General features: G+C 43.1%; 1 protein-coding gene and 1 long non-coding RNA gene across 2 annotated transcripts in view; one reads left to right on the forward strand and one right to left on the reverse strand.

Moving 5' to 3' along the window:
• LOC149130289 (uncharacterized) overlaps positions 1-12,107 on the forward strand; it is a 39,289-nt gene extending 27,182 nt beyond the window's left edge. The window contains exon 2 of the mRNA XM_089345708.1: positions 11,650-12,107. Within this exon, the coding sequence (XP_089201834.1) occupies positions 11,650-12,107 (458 nt within the window). The remainder of the gene's footprint in view (positions 1-11,649) is intronic.
• A 791-nt stretch (positions 12,108-12,898) lies between these two features.
• LOC149130290 (uncharacterized) overlaps positions 12,899-15,946 on the reverse strand; it is a 9,159-nt gene continuing 6,111 nt past the window's right edge. The window contains exon 4 of the long non-coding RNA XR_016238961.1: positions 12,899-13,362. This is a non-coding gene — a long non-coding RNA (uncharacterized LOC149130290). The remainder of the gene's footprint in view (positions 13,363-15,946) is intronic.

Genomic DNA, 15,946 nt, shown 5'->3' on the forward strand with positions numbered 1-15,946 from the left:
TGAACGAACGACGTACGTACGTACGAACGAAAGAACGAACGAGCCTACAAAAGAACGAACTACGTACATAAATCCATACGTATGAAGGAATGAACGAACGAACGAACAAACGGACGTACGTACGTACATACGAACGAACAAACGAACGTACGTAGGAACATTCGAACGAACGATCTTTGGTACGTACGTCCGAACGATGGAACGAACGAACGACCGAAAGAACGAACTAACGAATGAATGGACGTACTTACGTACATAGGTACGTACGAACGAACGAACTAACGAACGAATATGCGTACGAGCGAACGAACGTACGTACGTACAACGAAGGAACGATCGATCGAACGAACGTACCTTTGTATTTATGTAAATACGTACGTACGAACGATCTTACGAAGGAACCTTCCTTACGTCCTTACGTACGAACCTGTATCTATGGAGAGAAGAAGTTGGTTTGTTCATTCTGTGGGTGTGAGGTTGTTTTAATTTGGCTGACATCCATCTTAATAATCTCTTGTTTTACGCAGGTACGTTCGTTCAATGTTTCGTTGGTTCGTTCGTTCATTCGTTCGTTCGGTCGTACGTACGTACGTACATACATTCGTTCCTTTGTACGTACTTACGTTCGTTCGTTCATTCGTTAGCTCGTTCGTCTGTACGCTCGTTCGTTCGTTCTTATGTACTCTCGTTCGTTCGTTCGTTCGTTTGTTCGTTCGTTCGTTCGTACGTATGGACATAAAGTACATTCGTTCGTTCTTTTGTTCGCTCGTTCGTTCGTACGTACGTATGGACGTACGTTCGTTCGTTCGTTCGTTCGTTCGTTCGTATGTACGTTCGTTCATTCGTTCGTCCGTACGTACGTAGGTAAGAATCTTCGTTCGTTTGTACTTATGTAAGTACGTACGTACGTTCTTTCGTTCGTTCGTTCGTTCGGTCGTACATACGTAAGTACGTCCGTTCACTCGTTAGTTCGTTCTTTCATTCGTTCGCTCGCTCCATCGTTCGTACGTACGTACGAAAGGTCGTTCGTACCAATGTTCCTACGTACGTTCGTACTTTCGTTCGTACTTTCGTTCGTACTTTCGTTCGTACTTTCGTTCGTACTTTCGTTCGTACTTTCGTTCGTTAGGTCGATCGTTTGTTCGTTCTTTAGTTCGTTCGTTCGTACGTACATACGCACGTTCGTTCGTACATACGTACGTAAGTACGTACGTTTATTCATTCGTTCATTCCTTCGCACGTTCGTACGTACGTACGTTCGATTGTTCGTACGTTCGTACGTATGTACGTTTGTTCGTACGTTCGTTCGTTGTTTCGTTCGTTCATCTTGTTCGCTCGCTCCTTCGTACGTACGTAAGTTCGTTCATTCGTATGTTCGTACGTTCGTTTGTTCGTTGGTACTTAATGACTCATGTACGTACGTTCGTTCGTTCTTTCATCCACCCTTACGTACGTTCGTTCGTACGTATGGACGTTCGTTTGTTCGTACGTACGTACGGACTATCGCTCGTTCGTTCGTGTGATCATTCTTACGTACGAACGTTCTTAACTGCGAACGCTCGTTCGTACGTTCGTTCTTTCATTCGTTCTTTCATACTTTATGTCCAAACGTACGAACGAATGAACCAACGAAACAACGAACTTTCATACGTACGTATGTACGTAAGAATGAAAGGACGAACGAATGAACGAACGTACGTAAGTACGAACTAACGAACGTATGGACGATCGAACAAACGAACACACGTACGTACGTACGTACGTACGTACGTACGTACGAACGAACAAACGAACGAACAAAAGAACGAACGAACGAACGAACGAAACAACGAACGAATGAACGAACGAGCGTACATAAGAACAAAAGAACGAAAGAAAGTACGTACAAACGAACGAACGAACGAACGAAAGAAAGAACGAACAAACGTACGTACAATCGAACGAACGAATGTACGTACGAACGAACGAACGAAAGAACGAACGAATGAACGAACGGACCAACGAAACAACGAACGAACGAACGTACGTACGTAAGAACGAACGATCGAACGAACGAACTCATGTACGTACGTACGAACGAACAAACGAACGAACGAACGGACGAACGAACGTAAGTATATACGAACCAACGAACGACCGTATGAACAAACGAACGAAAGAACGTACGTACAAACGAACGAACGTACGTATGAAACAACGAACGAACATACGTACGTACGAATAAACGAACGTACGTACGTACGAATGAACGAACGAACGAATGAACGTACGTATGTAAGAACGAACGAACCAACCAACGAAAGGACGAACGTAAGTGCGTACGAATGAACGAAAGTACGAATGAACTTACGTACGTACGTAGACACGAAATATCGTTCGAACGTTCGTACGTACGTACTTATGTAAATACGTACGTACACGAAGGAACGAACAAACGAACGAACGAACGAACGAACGATCGGACGAACGAGCGTACGTGCGTATTTACGTAAGTACGTACATACGAACGATCGAACGAAGGAACGAACGATCGAACGTACGTGCGTATGTACGAAAGACCGAACGAACGAACGAACGAACGAATGAACGAACGAACGTAAGTACGTGCAAACGAACGAATGAACGAACGTACGTGTGTACGTACGAATGAACGAACGAACTAACGAACGAATGAACGTTTGTATGTACGTACGTTCGAACGAATTAACGAATGAACGTACGTACGAAGAAAAAAATGAACGAACGAACGTACGCACATTTTTACGTAAGTACGTACGTACGAACGTTCGAACGAATGAACGATTCTTTTGTCTGTACGTAGGAACGAACGAACGAATGAACGAAAGAACAAACGGACGAACGAACGATGATTGGACCAACGAAAGTACGTACTATTTACGTAAGTACGTACGTACGAACGATCGAACGAACGAACGTACCTTGTGTCCGTACGTACGAACGAAGGAACCTACCTTATGTCTGTACATACGACGAAGGAAGGAACGAACGAACGAACGAAAAACGAATGATCGTACGTACGAACGAACGAAATAACGAACGTGCGTACAAAAGAACGAACGTACGCACAAACGAACGAACGAACGAATGAACGAAAGAACGTAAGTACGAACGAACGGACGATCGTTCGTACGTACGAATGAACGAACGAAGAAATGAACGTACGTACGTATGTACGAAAGAACGAATGTACATACGGATGTACGTACGTACGAACGAAGGAACGAACGTACGTTTTTTCGTAAGTACGTACCGAGGAACGTACGAACGAACGGACGAACGATCGGACGAACGAACGAATGAACGTACGTACGTACGTGCAAACCAACGAACCAACCAACCAACCAACGAAGGATCGTACGTACTTACGTACGAACGAACGAATGAACAAATGTACATACTTACGAACGAACGAACAAACTATCGAACGAACGTACGTACGAACGTCCGTACGAACGAATGAACGAACGAACGAATGAACGAACGATCGAACGAACGAGTGTACGTACGTATTTACGTAAGTACGTACGTACGAACGTTCGAATGAATGAATGAAACTTATGTCTGTACGTACGAACGAAGGAACGAAAGAACGAACAGACGATTGAACGAATGATCAAACGAACGAACTACGTACGTATGAACGAACGAATGAACGAACGTACGTGCAAACGAACGAATGAACGAACGATCGTAAGTACGTATGAACGAACGAACGAATAATCGAGCGTACGTACGTACGTACGAAAGAACGAACGAATGTACGTACGAACGAACGAGTCTTCAAAAGAACGAACGTACGTACAAACGACCGAACGAACGAATGAGCGAACGAATGTAAGTACGTAAGATCGAACGAAGGATCGAATGAACAAACGAATGAACGTACGTACGTACGAACAAATGAACGAACGAACGCATGAAAGAACAAACGTACATAGGTATGTACGTAAGTACGAACGATTTAACGAACGAACGTACGTACAAACGTACGTACGAACGATCGAACGAACGAACGAACGTACGTACGTTTTTACGTAAGTACGTACGTACGAACGTTCGAAAGAATGAACGAACCTTATGTCTACTTACGAACGAAGGAAAGAACGAAAGGACGAAGGAACGAACAAACGAACGTGCGTACAAACGAACGAAGAATGTATGTACGTACGTACGTACAAACGAACGAAGAATGTACGTACGAACAAACGATCGCACGAACGAACCATCCAACGAAGGAATGAATGTACGTACGTACGAACGAACGAACGAATGATCGAACGAACGAAACAACGAAAGTACGTACGTAAAAACGATCATGCGTACGACCGAAGGAACGAACGAATGAATGAACGACCTACGTACGTGCGAACTAATGAACGATCGAACGATCGGACGAACGAACGTACATATGTTTTTACGTAAGTACGTATTTACGTAAGTACGTACGTACGAACGATCGAACGAACGAACGTACCTCATGTCCGTACGTAGGAACGAAGGAACGAACGAACTAACGAACGAACGTACTTACGAACGTACGTACGAACGTACGTACGAACGAATGAACGAACGAACGATCAAATGAACAAACGTACGTACGTACGAATGAACGAACGAACAAACGAACGAATGAACGTACGTACGTATGAACAAATGAACGATGGAACGAACGAACGCATGAAAGAACGAACATATATAGGTATGTACGTAACTACGAACGAATTAACGAACGAACGTACGTACAAACGTACGTACAAACGTACGTACGAACGAACGAACGAACGAACGAACGTACGTACGTTGGAACGAACGAACGTACGTACGTAGGAACGATCGAACGAACGAACGTACGTACGTTTTTACGTAAGTACATACGTACGAAATTTCGAACGAAAGAACGAACGGACGAAGGAACGAACAAACGAACGTACGTATAAACGAACGAAGAAAGTATGTACGTACGTACGAACAAACGAACGGACGACCGAAGCAACCAACAAAGGAATGAACGTACGAACGAACGAGCGAATGATCGAACGAAAGAAACAACGATCGTACGTACGTAAAAACGAACGAAGGAACTAACGGACGAATGTGCGTAAGAACGTAGGTACGAACGAAGGAAGGAACGAATGAATGAACGAACGTACGTACGTGCGAACTAACGAACGATCGCACGATCGGACGAACGAACGATCGGACGAACGAACTATCGGACGAACGAACGATCGGACGAACGAACGTACGTACTTTCTTACGTAAGTACGTACGTACGAACAATCGAACGAACGAACGTACCTTATGTCCGTACGTACGAACGAACGAACGAAAGAACGAACGAAAGAATGAACGAACGAACGCACGTACGTACGAACCAACCAACAAACGAACGAAAGAACGAATGAACAAACGTACGTACGAACGAACGACCCTACAAAAGAACGAACGAGCCTACAAAAGGACGAACGAGCCTACAAAAGAACGAACGTACGTACAAACGAATGAACGAACGAATGAACGAACGTGCGTACGTACGTACGAATGAACGAATGATCAAATGAACGTACGTATGTACGAACAAATTAACGAACGAACGTAGGTACGTGCGAACGAACGAACGTACGTACGTACGAACGAACGAATGAATGAATGAACGTACGTACGTACGTATGTACGAACGAACGCACGATCGAACGATCGGACCAACGAACGTACGTACGTATTTACGTAGGTACGTATTTACGTAAGAACGCACGTACGAACGATCGAACGAACAAATGTAACTTATGTCCGTACATACGAACGAAGGAACGAACGAACGAAAGAACGAACGGACGAACGAACGAACGAACGAACGAACGTACGTGCGTACGGACGAACGAACGAATGATCGAACGAAAGAAACAACGAACGAACGAACGTACGTACGAACTTGCGTCCGAACAAACGAACGAACGAACGAATGAACGAACGTACGTACGTACGAACGAACGAATGAACGAGCGTACGTACGTATTTAACGTAAGTACGTACATACGAACGAGCAAACGAACGAACGACCGTACGTACGTATGTTCGAATGACCGAACGAACGTACGTACGTATGTAAGAATGACTGAACGAACGAACGTACGTAGGTACGTACAAACGAAGGAACGGATGATCGAACGTACGTGCGTACGAACGAACGAACGTACGTACGAACGTACGTACGAACGATCGAAGGAATGAACGAATGAACAAACGTACTTACGTACGAACGAACGAACGAACATTCGGACGGACGAGCGTGCATACGTATTTACGTAAGTACGTATTTACGTATGTACGTACTTACGAACGATCGAACGAACGAACGAAAGAACGATGGGACTAACGAACGAACGAACGTACGTATGTACGAACGAACGTACGTAGGTACGTACAAACGAACGAACGAATGTACGTACGTACGTACGTACGTACGTACGAACGAACGAACCAACCAACGAAACAACGAAGGAACAAACGGTCGTACGTAAGAACGGACGGACGAGCAACTGAACGAACGTACGCAAGTACGAACTTTCGAACGAATGAACGATCGAACGAACGAACTCACTGACGTATGTACGAACGAACTAACGGACGAACAAAAGAACGAACGGACGAACGAACAGACTAACGAACGAACGTAAGTAAGTACGTACGAACGAACGAACGAACGAACGAAAGATCGAACAAGCGTACAAAAGAACGAACGTACGTACAAACGAACGAACGAAAGAACGAACGTACGTACGAATGAACGATCGAATGAACGAACGAAAGAACGAACGTACATTCGTATGTATGTACGTAGGAACGTACTATGTACGTAGGAAAGTACGTATGTACGTACGTACTTACGAACGTACGATCGAACGAACGAACGAAGGAAAGATCGAACGAACGTACTTACGAAAGAACGAACGTACTTACGAACGAACGAACGTACTGTTGAACGAACGAACGTATGAACGAACATACGAATGAACGTTTGTACGTACTTACATCCGGACGCAGGAACGAACGTACGTACGTACGAACGAAATAACGAACGAGCGAAACCAATGACCAAACGAACGAATGAATGTGCGCATGTACGTGCGAACGAACGAACGAATTAACGAAGGAACGTACGTACCAACGTACGTACGAACGAATGAACGAACGAACGAACATACGTACGTTTTTACGAAAGTACGAACGTACGTACGAACAAACGAACGAACGAAAGAACAAACGAGCGTACAAAAGAACGGACGTTCGAACAAACGAACGAACGAACAAACGAATGAACGAACGAACGTAAGTACGAACGAACGAACGAACGATAGAACGAACGTAAGTACGTACGTACCGAACGTTCGAACGAACGAACGAACGAACAAACGTACGTACGTACAAACGAACAAACAAATGTACGTACGTACGTACGAACAAAGACGAACGGACGAACGAACGTACGCACGCACGAACGAACGAAACAACGAACGATCGAACGAACGAACATACCTTATGTCCGTACGTACGATCGATGGAACGTAACTTATGTCCGTACATACGAACGAAGGAACGAACGAGCGTACAAAAGAACGAACGTACGTACAAACGAACGAACGAACGAACGTAAGTACGAACGAACGAACGAATGAACGTAAGTACGAACGAACGAACGAATGATAGAACGAACGAACGAACGTACGTACGTATGAACGAACGAACAAACGAATGAATGAACGTACGTACGTACATACGAACAAATGTACGAACGTTTTTACGTAAGTACGTACGTACGAACGTTCGAACGTACGAACGAAATAACGAACGAGCAGAACGAATGTATGTATGTACGTGCGAATGCGAACGAACGTACGAATTATCGAACGAACGAACGTACGTACGTTTTTACGTACGTACGAACAAATGAACGAACGAACGAACGAACGAATGAATGAACGAACGTAAGTACGAACGATCGAACGAACGTACGTACGTACGTATGAACGAACGAACAAACGAACGAATGAACTGCGTACGTACGTACGTACATGCGAACGAACGAACGAACGTACGTACGTTTTTACGTAAGTACGTACGAACGATCGAACGAACGTACGTACGAACGATCGAACGAACGTACGTACGTACGTATGAACGAACGTACAAACGAACGAATGAACGTACGTACGTACGTACGTACATGCGAACGAACGAACGAACGTACGTACGTTTTTACGTAAGTACGTACGTACGAACGAACGAACGAACGAACTAACGGGCGAACGTACGTACGTACGTAAGTACGTACGTAGGAACGATCGAACGAACGAACGAAAGAACAAACGAACGAACGAACGAACGACCGAACGAACGTACTTACGTACGAACGAACAAACAAACGAACGAAAGAACGAACGAACGTACGTACGAACGAACAAACGAAAGAACGAACGAGCGTACAAAAGAACGAACGTACGTACAAACGAACGAACGAACGTACGTACATACGTACGAATGAACGATCGAACAAACGAACGAATGAACGTACGTATGTACCTACGAACGAATGAACGATCCAACGAACGAAAGAACGAACGTACGTACGTACAAACGAACGAACGAATGTACGTACGTACGTTCAAAGAAACGAACGGACGAACGAACCAACCAACGAAGGAACGAAGGAAAGAACGTACGTATGTACGAACGAACGAACGAATGATGTAACGAACGAAACAACGAACGTACGTACGTACGAACGAACGAACGTACGTACGAACGAACGAAGGAACGAACGAAGGAACTAACGTACGTAAGTACGTACGAACGAACGAACGATCGGACGAACGAGCGTACGCGCGTATTTACGTAAGTACGTATTTACGTAAGTACGTACATACGAACGATGGAACGAACGAACAAAAGAACGAACGAACGAACGACCGTACGTGCGTATGTACGAACGACCGAACAAACGAACGTACGTAGGTATGTACAAACGAACGAACGAATGTACGTACGTACGTACGTACGAACGAACGAACGAACGAATGAACGAACGAACCGACGAAACAACAAAGGAACGAACGTACGTACGTAAGAACGAACGGACGAACGAATGAACGAACGTACGCAAGTACGAACTTACGAACGAATGAACGATCGAACGAACGAACTCACTGACGTACGAACGAAGAAACGGACGAACAAAAGAACGAACGAACGGACGAACAAACTAAGGAACGAAAGTAAGTACGTACGTACGAACGAACGAGCGTACAAAAGAACGAACGTACGTACAAACGAACGAACGAACGAACGAACGTACGTACGTACGAAAGAACGTACCAACAAACGAATAAATGAACACACGTACGTACGAACGAATGAACGATCGAAGGAGCGAATGAAAGAACGAACGTACATACATATGTACATACGTACGAACGTACGTATGTACTTACGTACGAACGTACGTACTTACGAACGAACGATCGAACGACCGAATGAAGGAAAGAACGAACGAACGAACGAATGAACGAACAAACGAATGAACGTTTGTACGTACTTACGTCCCGACGCAGGAACGAACGTACGTACGTACGAACAAAATAACGAACGAGCGAAACCAATGACCGAACGAACGAACGAAAGAATGTGTGTATGTACGTGCGAACGTACGTCCATACGTGCGTGCTTACGAACGAACGAACGAACGAACGAATGAACGTACGTATGTACGTACGTTCGAACGAATTAACGAACTTACGTACCAACGTACGAATGAACGAACGAACGAACGAGCGTACAAAAGAACGAACGTACGTACGTACGTTTTTACGTAAGTACGTACGTTTTTACGTAAGTACGTACGTACGAATGAACGAACGAATGAACGGACGAACTAACGAACGAATGTACGTACGTACAAACGAACGAACGAACGGACGAACTAACGAACGAACGAACGGACGAACTAACGAACGAACGTACGTACGTACAAACGAACGAACGAATGTACGTACGAACAATCGAACAGACGAACGAACCAACCAACGAAGAAACGAACGTACGTACGTGCGAACGAACGAAACAACGAACGTACGTACGTACGAACGAACAAACTAACGAACGAACGTACGTATGTACGAACTTTCGAAAGAATGAACGAACGAACGAACGCATTATCGAACGAACGAAACAACAAACGTACGTACGTACGTACGAACTAACGAACGAACGAACGAACTACGTACGAACGAACGAACGAATGAACGAACGACGTACGTACGTACGAACGAAAGAACGAACGAGCCTACAAAAGAACGAACGTACGTACATAAATCCATACGTATGAAGGAATGAACGAACGAACGAACAAACGGACGTACGTACGTACATACGAACGAACAAACGAACGTACGTAGGAACATTCGGACGATCTTTCGTACGTACGTCCGAACGATGAAACGAACGAACGACCGAAAGAACGAACTAACGAACGAATATGCGTACGAGCGAACGAACGTACGTACGTACAACGAAGGAACGATCGATCGAACGAACGTACCTTTGTATTTATGTAAATACGTACGTACGAACGATCTTACGAAGGAACCTTCCTTACGTCCTTACGTACGAACCTGTATCTATGGAAAGAAGAAGTTGGTTTGTTCATTCTGTGGGCGTGAGGTTGTTTAAATTTGGCTGACATCCATCTTAATAGTCTCTTATTTTACGCATTAAAGGTTTGAAAGCACGAATCCCGGTAAAACGGCTGACAAAATAAAATAAAACCGATTTTCTGTCCCAACTGAAATATGCACGCCAGGTGATCCTCCTGTTTTCTGGGATACATGGAAGAATTATGTTGCTGAAGAAAATATGCACCAGAACAATGAAGAAATCATCTCTAAACGGAAATTGAACATTGTTCTCAGAAATATCTAAAGGAAGCTTGAAGTTGACAGCTTCGATATCTACAGCCACAATGGTATTCTTTGACCAGATACAAGTATTGTTGAAGTAGCGAATGTTCCAAGTGGGCTAAGAAAAGGAACCATTTTTAAGGCAAAAAAAAAGCATAAATAAACTTCTGCCAACTTTGAACATCGAGCAACGACTGGAGTTTGATAAAGCTATCAGGTCCATAAATAGTAAAGAAGGAAGAATTCTGTTCTTAAATGCAAATGGTGGCACAGGGAGAAACATGTGGGATCAACATCATACTTGATAGTTGCTACTGCCATGTCTGGAATTGCAACCACTTTGCTTCTGAAAGGGGGAGTTCTTCATTCTATGTCCAAGATTTCTCTCAGAGAGACTACAAAATCAACATTAAGATTCACAATGAGAGACGCCACAAGAGAATTTGTGCCACAATCTGGTCTCTTAGTTATCGATGGGATCAGGATGGGGTATAAGCATATCTGTGAGTTCCTTGAAAGGAGATTGCATGATGTGTGAGACTGTAACAAACTTTTTTTGTGGATTTACTATATCACTGTCTGGTGATAGAAAAGAAATTCTTGCAGTTATGTCATCTTGGAAGATCATAATTTGTTGATGCAACACGAAACAGATCTTTTCTTGAGGATTGAGTAGAAATAGTGAAGATAGGAACCAATCTAAGACTTCTTACAAAAGGTCATTCTGATGGGAAAGAGTCTGTTAATCACCATCTTGATGCAGGAAATGGTGACCTTTCTGTCGGACAAAGTCTAGGTTCATTCAAAATCAACCTGCTTTACAACTTTGGACTTTCAAGTCTATGGGATGTTGTCTTGCAAATGACTTCACAGACCCCCATGTGGCTTGCAAAGAGACCCATTATGACTCCAACAAATGAAATATCACAATTTATGAATGACTTCATGTTGACCAGGATCCCTGGTGAGGTAAAGATATACAGAAGCTCAGATACAATTGATAACGAAGCTCTGTACCTCATCAAATTCATCAACAAATTCATACCATCAGGGTTTCCAACACATATTCTCACGCTAAAGACAACAGGCTGCATTAGGTTTTTGAAGAATTTAGATGCTAAAAATGGCCCTTGAAATGCTTCCACGATCTTATTATTGCTAGTGGTGTTGCAGGATCAATGCAGATAATCTCAGGGATTCCGAATGGGTCTCAATGAATGGAGTTCCCATTCACAGTTACCATACAAACAATTTCCTGTGGAACCACTCTTTGCCTTGACATGCAACAAGGCACAGGGACAAACATTTAAACAAATTGGAATATATCTCCCAACACAATTCTTATCACGAGGTCAGCTGTAAGTTTCCTTTTCTAGATTTTGGATGAAGCCTAATGGAAGGAAGGAATTTCAACCATGTTTCGTGGTCTGCTACCACAACAGCTCCTTTATAGGATCCAGTTAGCTCAAGACATCATCAGGAAGAACCACGTCCGGTTTCGGCCCCTACTCCTCTACCGTTTTGACGTGATGGCCCCCCCCCCCTTTCGGAGGTGTCTTCAGCTCTGGTGTTGGGTACATGTCTTCTTTCTTCTATTCCCTGGCCTCTTCGATGCAGCATCAACAAGTGTCAGCGTCCGACTGATTGTCTTGTCAAATTCCCCTTTTTTATACCTGCTGCTAGGCTCCAGCAGGTTGCTCCAGCAAGTTGTCACGTGGCAGAAATAGAAACTGTATATTTACTGACAAATGTGTCTACAAGGAGGTTTTACTTGAAAGCAAAATATGCATTTTAAGTAAGTTTCACAAAATGGAATTACAACTTTCATTTTTGGAAAAATTCCACAGGATATTTAAACTATATAACAATGGAAGTGTTTAGGGAGATGCCGGGACTTACAACACGACAACAACACCAACAACAAATGAAATTTCAAAGCTTATCTTTATTTCAAAAGTTAATCTCCCACAAAAAGGAAGCTAAACCAATAAAGGGGTCTCCATGTGGTAAATAGATCTGCTAGAATTAGTAGCCGAATCCTACTCCATTCTTATCTTATCTTAAAGAATGACACATTAGACAAGGAAAACATGATGGTCCTGGATGGAAGACATTTGATCATAGGTCTGTGGATGGTGAAGGTAGACTTGGGACTAGGCAACAGCAACAATTTACACAGAAATTCAATTGAAGTCTGATGATAAACTTTCAAGCGCAAGAAAACATTCACTTTTTTGAAGGGCTTCTTTTAATATCCGAAGTGTCCGTTTCGCTGGATCAGAACTTCTATACCATTGCAGCAGCATCTGGAAGCCTTGTTCCATAATGCTAAAAGGATGGTCATACTTGATGATTTCCCGGTCATGTTGTTTAATTCCTAATTCCCTTCCTGCAAAAGAAATAAGAAATAATTGCAACAGCATTAACGATAATATAAAACCTGTGTACTGTAGGCTGTATTAATTAAGTCAAAGAAACTATGTGAATAGAAATGGGAGAAATACTTAAGAAACAGGGAAATTAGAAGACATTGTTATTTATTTCTAACAATAGTGACAAAAATAACAAACAAGTGGAAAAAAAGGCTGGAAATGGAGAAAACATTAAAAAAAAAACGAATTAAATGGAAGTTACACACGAGAGAACTTCTGGTAAACAACTGGCAGGAGAAGTGTTTGTGTGAGTAGCAGTGTATGGGAGCCTAAAGAATCAACAAAGACTAGCAATAGTTAAACCATTTCATCTATCCATTCATTTTCTTTGCCATCTCTTCATAGGAGGGTTATAGGGGCAGAGTCCTCAAGCCCCTCCTTCATACGATCCTATCTAAAGAAACCTTTATTAGAATTTCTGAGAGGATTTCCAAACACAACCAAATGAAACTATGGGTATTATGCAACAATTCATTCTTGGTTTCCCCCCCCCCACCCGGGGTCTCCTGTCAGTTGGTTCAGCTTCACGAATCCCTCTTTTGATTCTTTCCTGAAACATTTTAATCACATGCTGGTAGCATTGCAGCAGCTGTGACCTCTCAATGCAGAGAAGCAGTCGCTTGACCTGGAGAGACACCTAAATCTCGAAGCTACACACGTTACTCCAGAGACTCTTCGGAGGAACTCAATTTCGGTCGTTTTGGTAACATCCCATATTCAATGACTGAAATAGTCACCTGTGATGTCGTCCCTCTTATGTTGTTGTTGTTGTTGGCACTCCATCGCTTCCAACGACGACGAGGGTTCCAGTCGATCCGATCAACGGAACAGCCTGCCCGTGAAATTAACGTGCAAGTGGCTGAGCACTCCACAGACACGTGTACCCTTAATGTAGATCTCGGGGGATATTCAGTGTGACGCAGAGTGTGACAAGGCTGACCCTTTGAATTACAGGCACAACAGAAACAGGAAGTAAGAGTGAGAGAAAGTTGTGGTGAAAGAGTACAGGAGGGTTCGCCACCATCCCCTGCCGGCGCCTCGTGGAGCTTTAGGGGTTTTCGCTCAATAAATACCCACAACACCCGGTCTGGGAATCGAAACCGCGATCCTATGACCGCGAGTCTGCTGCCCTAACCACTGGGCCATTGTGCCTCCACCCTCTTATGATTAGTAAATAATTAAAAATGATCAAAATTCAGAAATATCTCAAAAGTGGGGATTGTGTACCTGAATGACTTACTGTTAGGTACCTATCACATATAGAAGATACCAGAATACTGACTCCCAAAAGGAATTCCTTCACTGGCTCAAGGCGACAGTTTCAAAAGAATCTCATACAAGAGAGACTCGAGAGTAAACAAAGCAATGAGAAGAGTTTTAGTTTGTAGGTCATAAGACAAGGGTCACCAAAATCTACACCATACACCTACAACACTTGGGTCCTGAAAAAATCACTGCATCCACAAACATCTACATCATCTGCAAAGTTATCACAATTTATATGCAGGGGAAAGAAAAGGGGTTAATAGGAATTCTATATGGTGTATCTAATGTACACAATAGGTGCAGTGGTATCACAGGCAAGCTTACAGGGAGGACAGGTTAGGGTTAGGGAAGGACTTTGTAAGTAGCAGATATACAGGAATAATTCGTAGTAAGAACAAGATACAGTTGATAGTTTCTCTAGCCTAAGAGACATAATTAGAAGTGGGTGGGTGGGGGGACTATGCAAAAAGTGCAGTAGTTAGAGGAAAAACGAGATGAAAAATGTACAGGGAATTGTTATGTCTACTGGCTACTAAGGGATTCTGTCTCCAAATGAAGGAGAGATTGCATGAGGTGTATTTATAAAGTGTAATGTTACATGGAATGCGGAGGATGCGTGGACACTGCCAGGAAATGAGGTGAGCACACATCACTAGAAGTGAAATGTTAATGTGTTGAAAACTTGGAGCCAAAAAAACTGGGTCTCAGAAGAATCTGTGATAGTTCACAAGAAAAACAAAAATAAATGTTATAGATATAGAAGGGATATGGAAGATGAAATTTGGATAAAGAAATGCCTGGAATTCAAGTCAAAGGAAACAAGCGATCAAACCTGACAAAGGACCACAACAACTCTGGGAGAAGTCGTCTGACCATTACAAACTTAGTAAAATGGATGTAAGATGATGATTATATTGGATCATATTGTTAGTGGAGTGATTTTAGCCCAGTATATGACTGGTACATTTTGTATGACTCCCAGAGAGATAACAAATTGGCAATGTCACAGATGATGTCCTCTCTTAATTTAGGTAAATCATTTCTATCAGCTGACTGAGGGGATAATGTTATGACCTCTTGAGTGAGGGGTGAAAGGTTCAAATCTAGTCCCCAACACAGCTCAATGTCCTGGTAAAGACATCTCTCCTATGGTTCAGTCTACGAACCATAGGGAGGTAAAGACATTGCTGTAAATAATAGGAACATTGTATAAATGATGTTTTATGTTGTTAAACTTTCAGACAAGGGGAAATGGGATACTGTGGTGTTCATGCC

The sequence above is a fragment of the Octopus bimaculoides genome, chromosome 29 (genome assembly GCF_046866305.1).
Source record: "Octopus bimaculoides isolate indiv1 chromosome 29, ASM4686630v1, whole genome shotgun sequence".
Taxonomy (NCBI): Eukaryota; Metazoa; Mollusca; class Cephalopoda; order Octopoda; family Octopodidae; genus Octopus; species Octopus bimaculoides.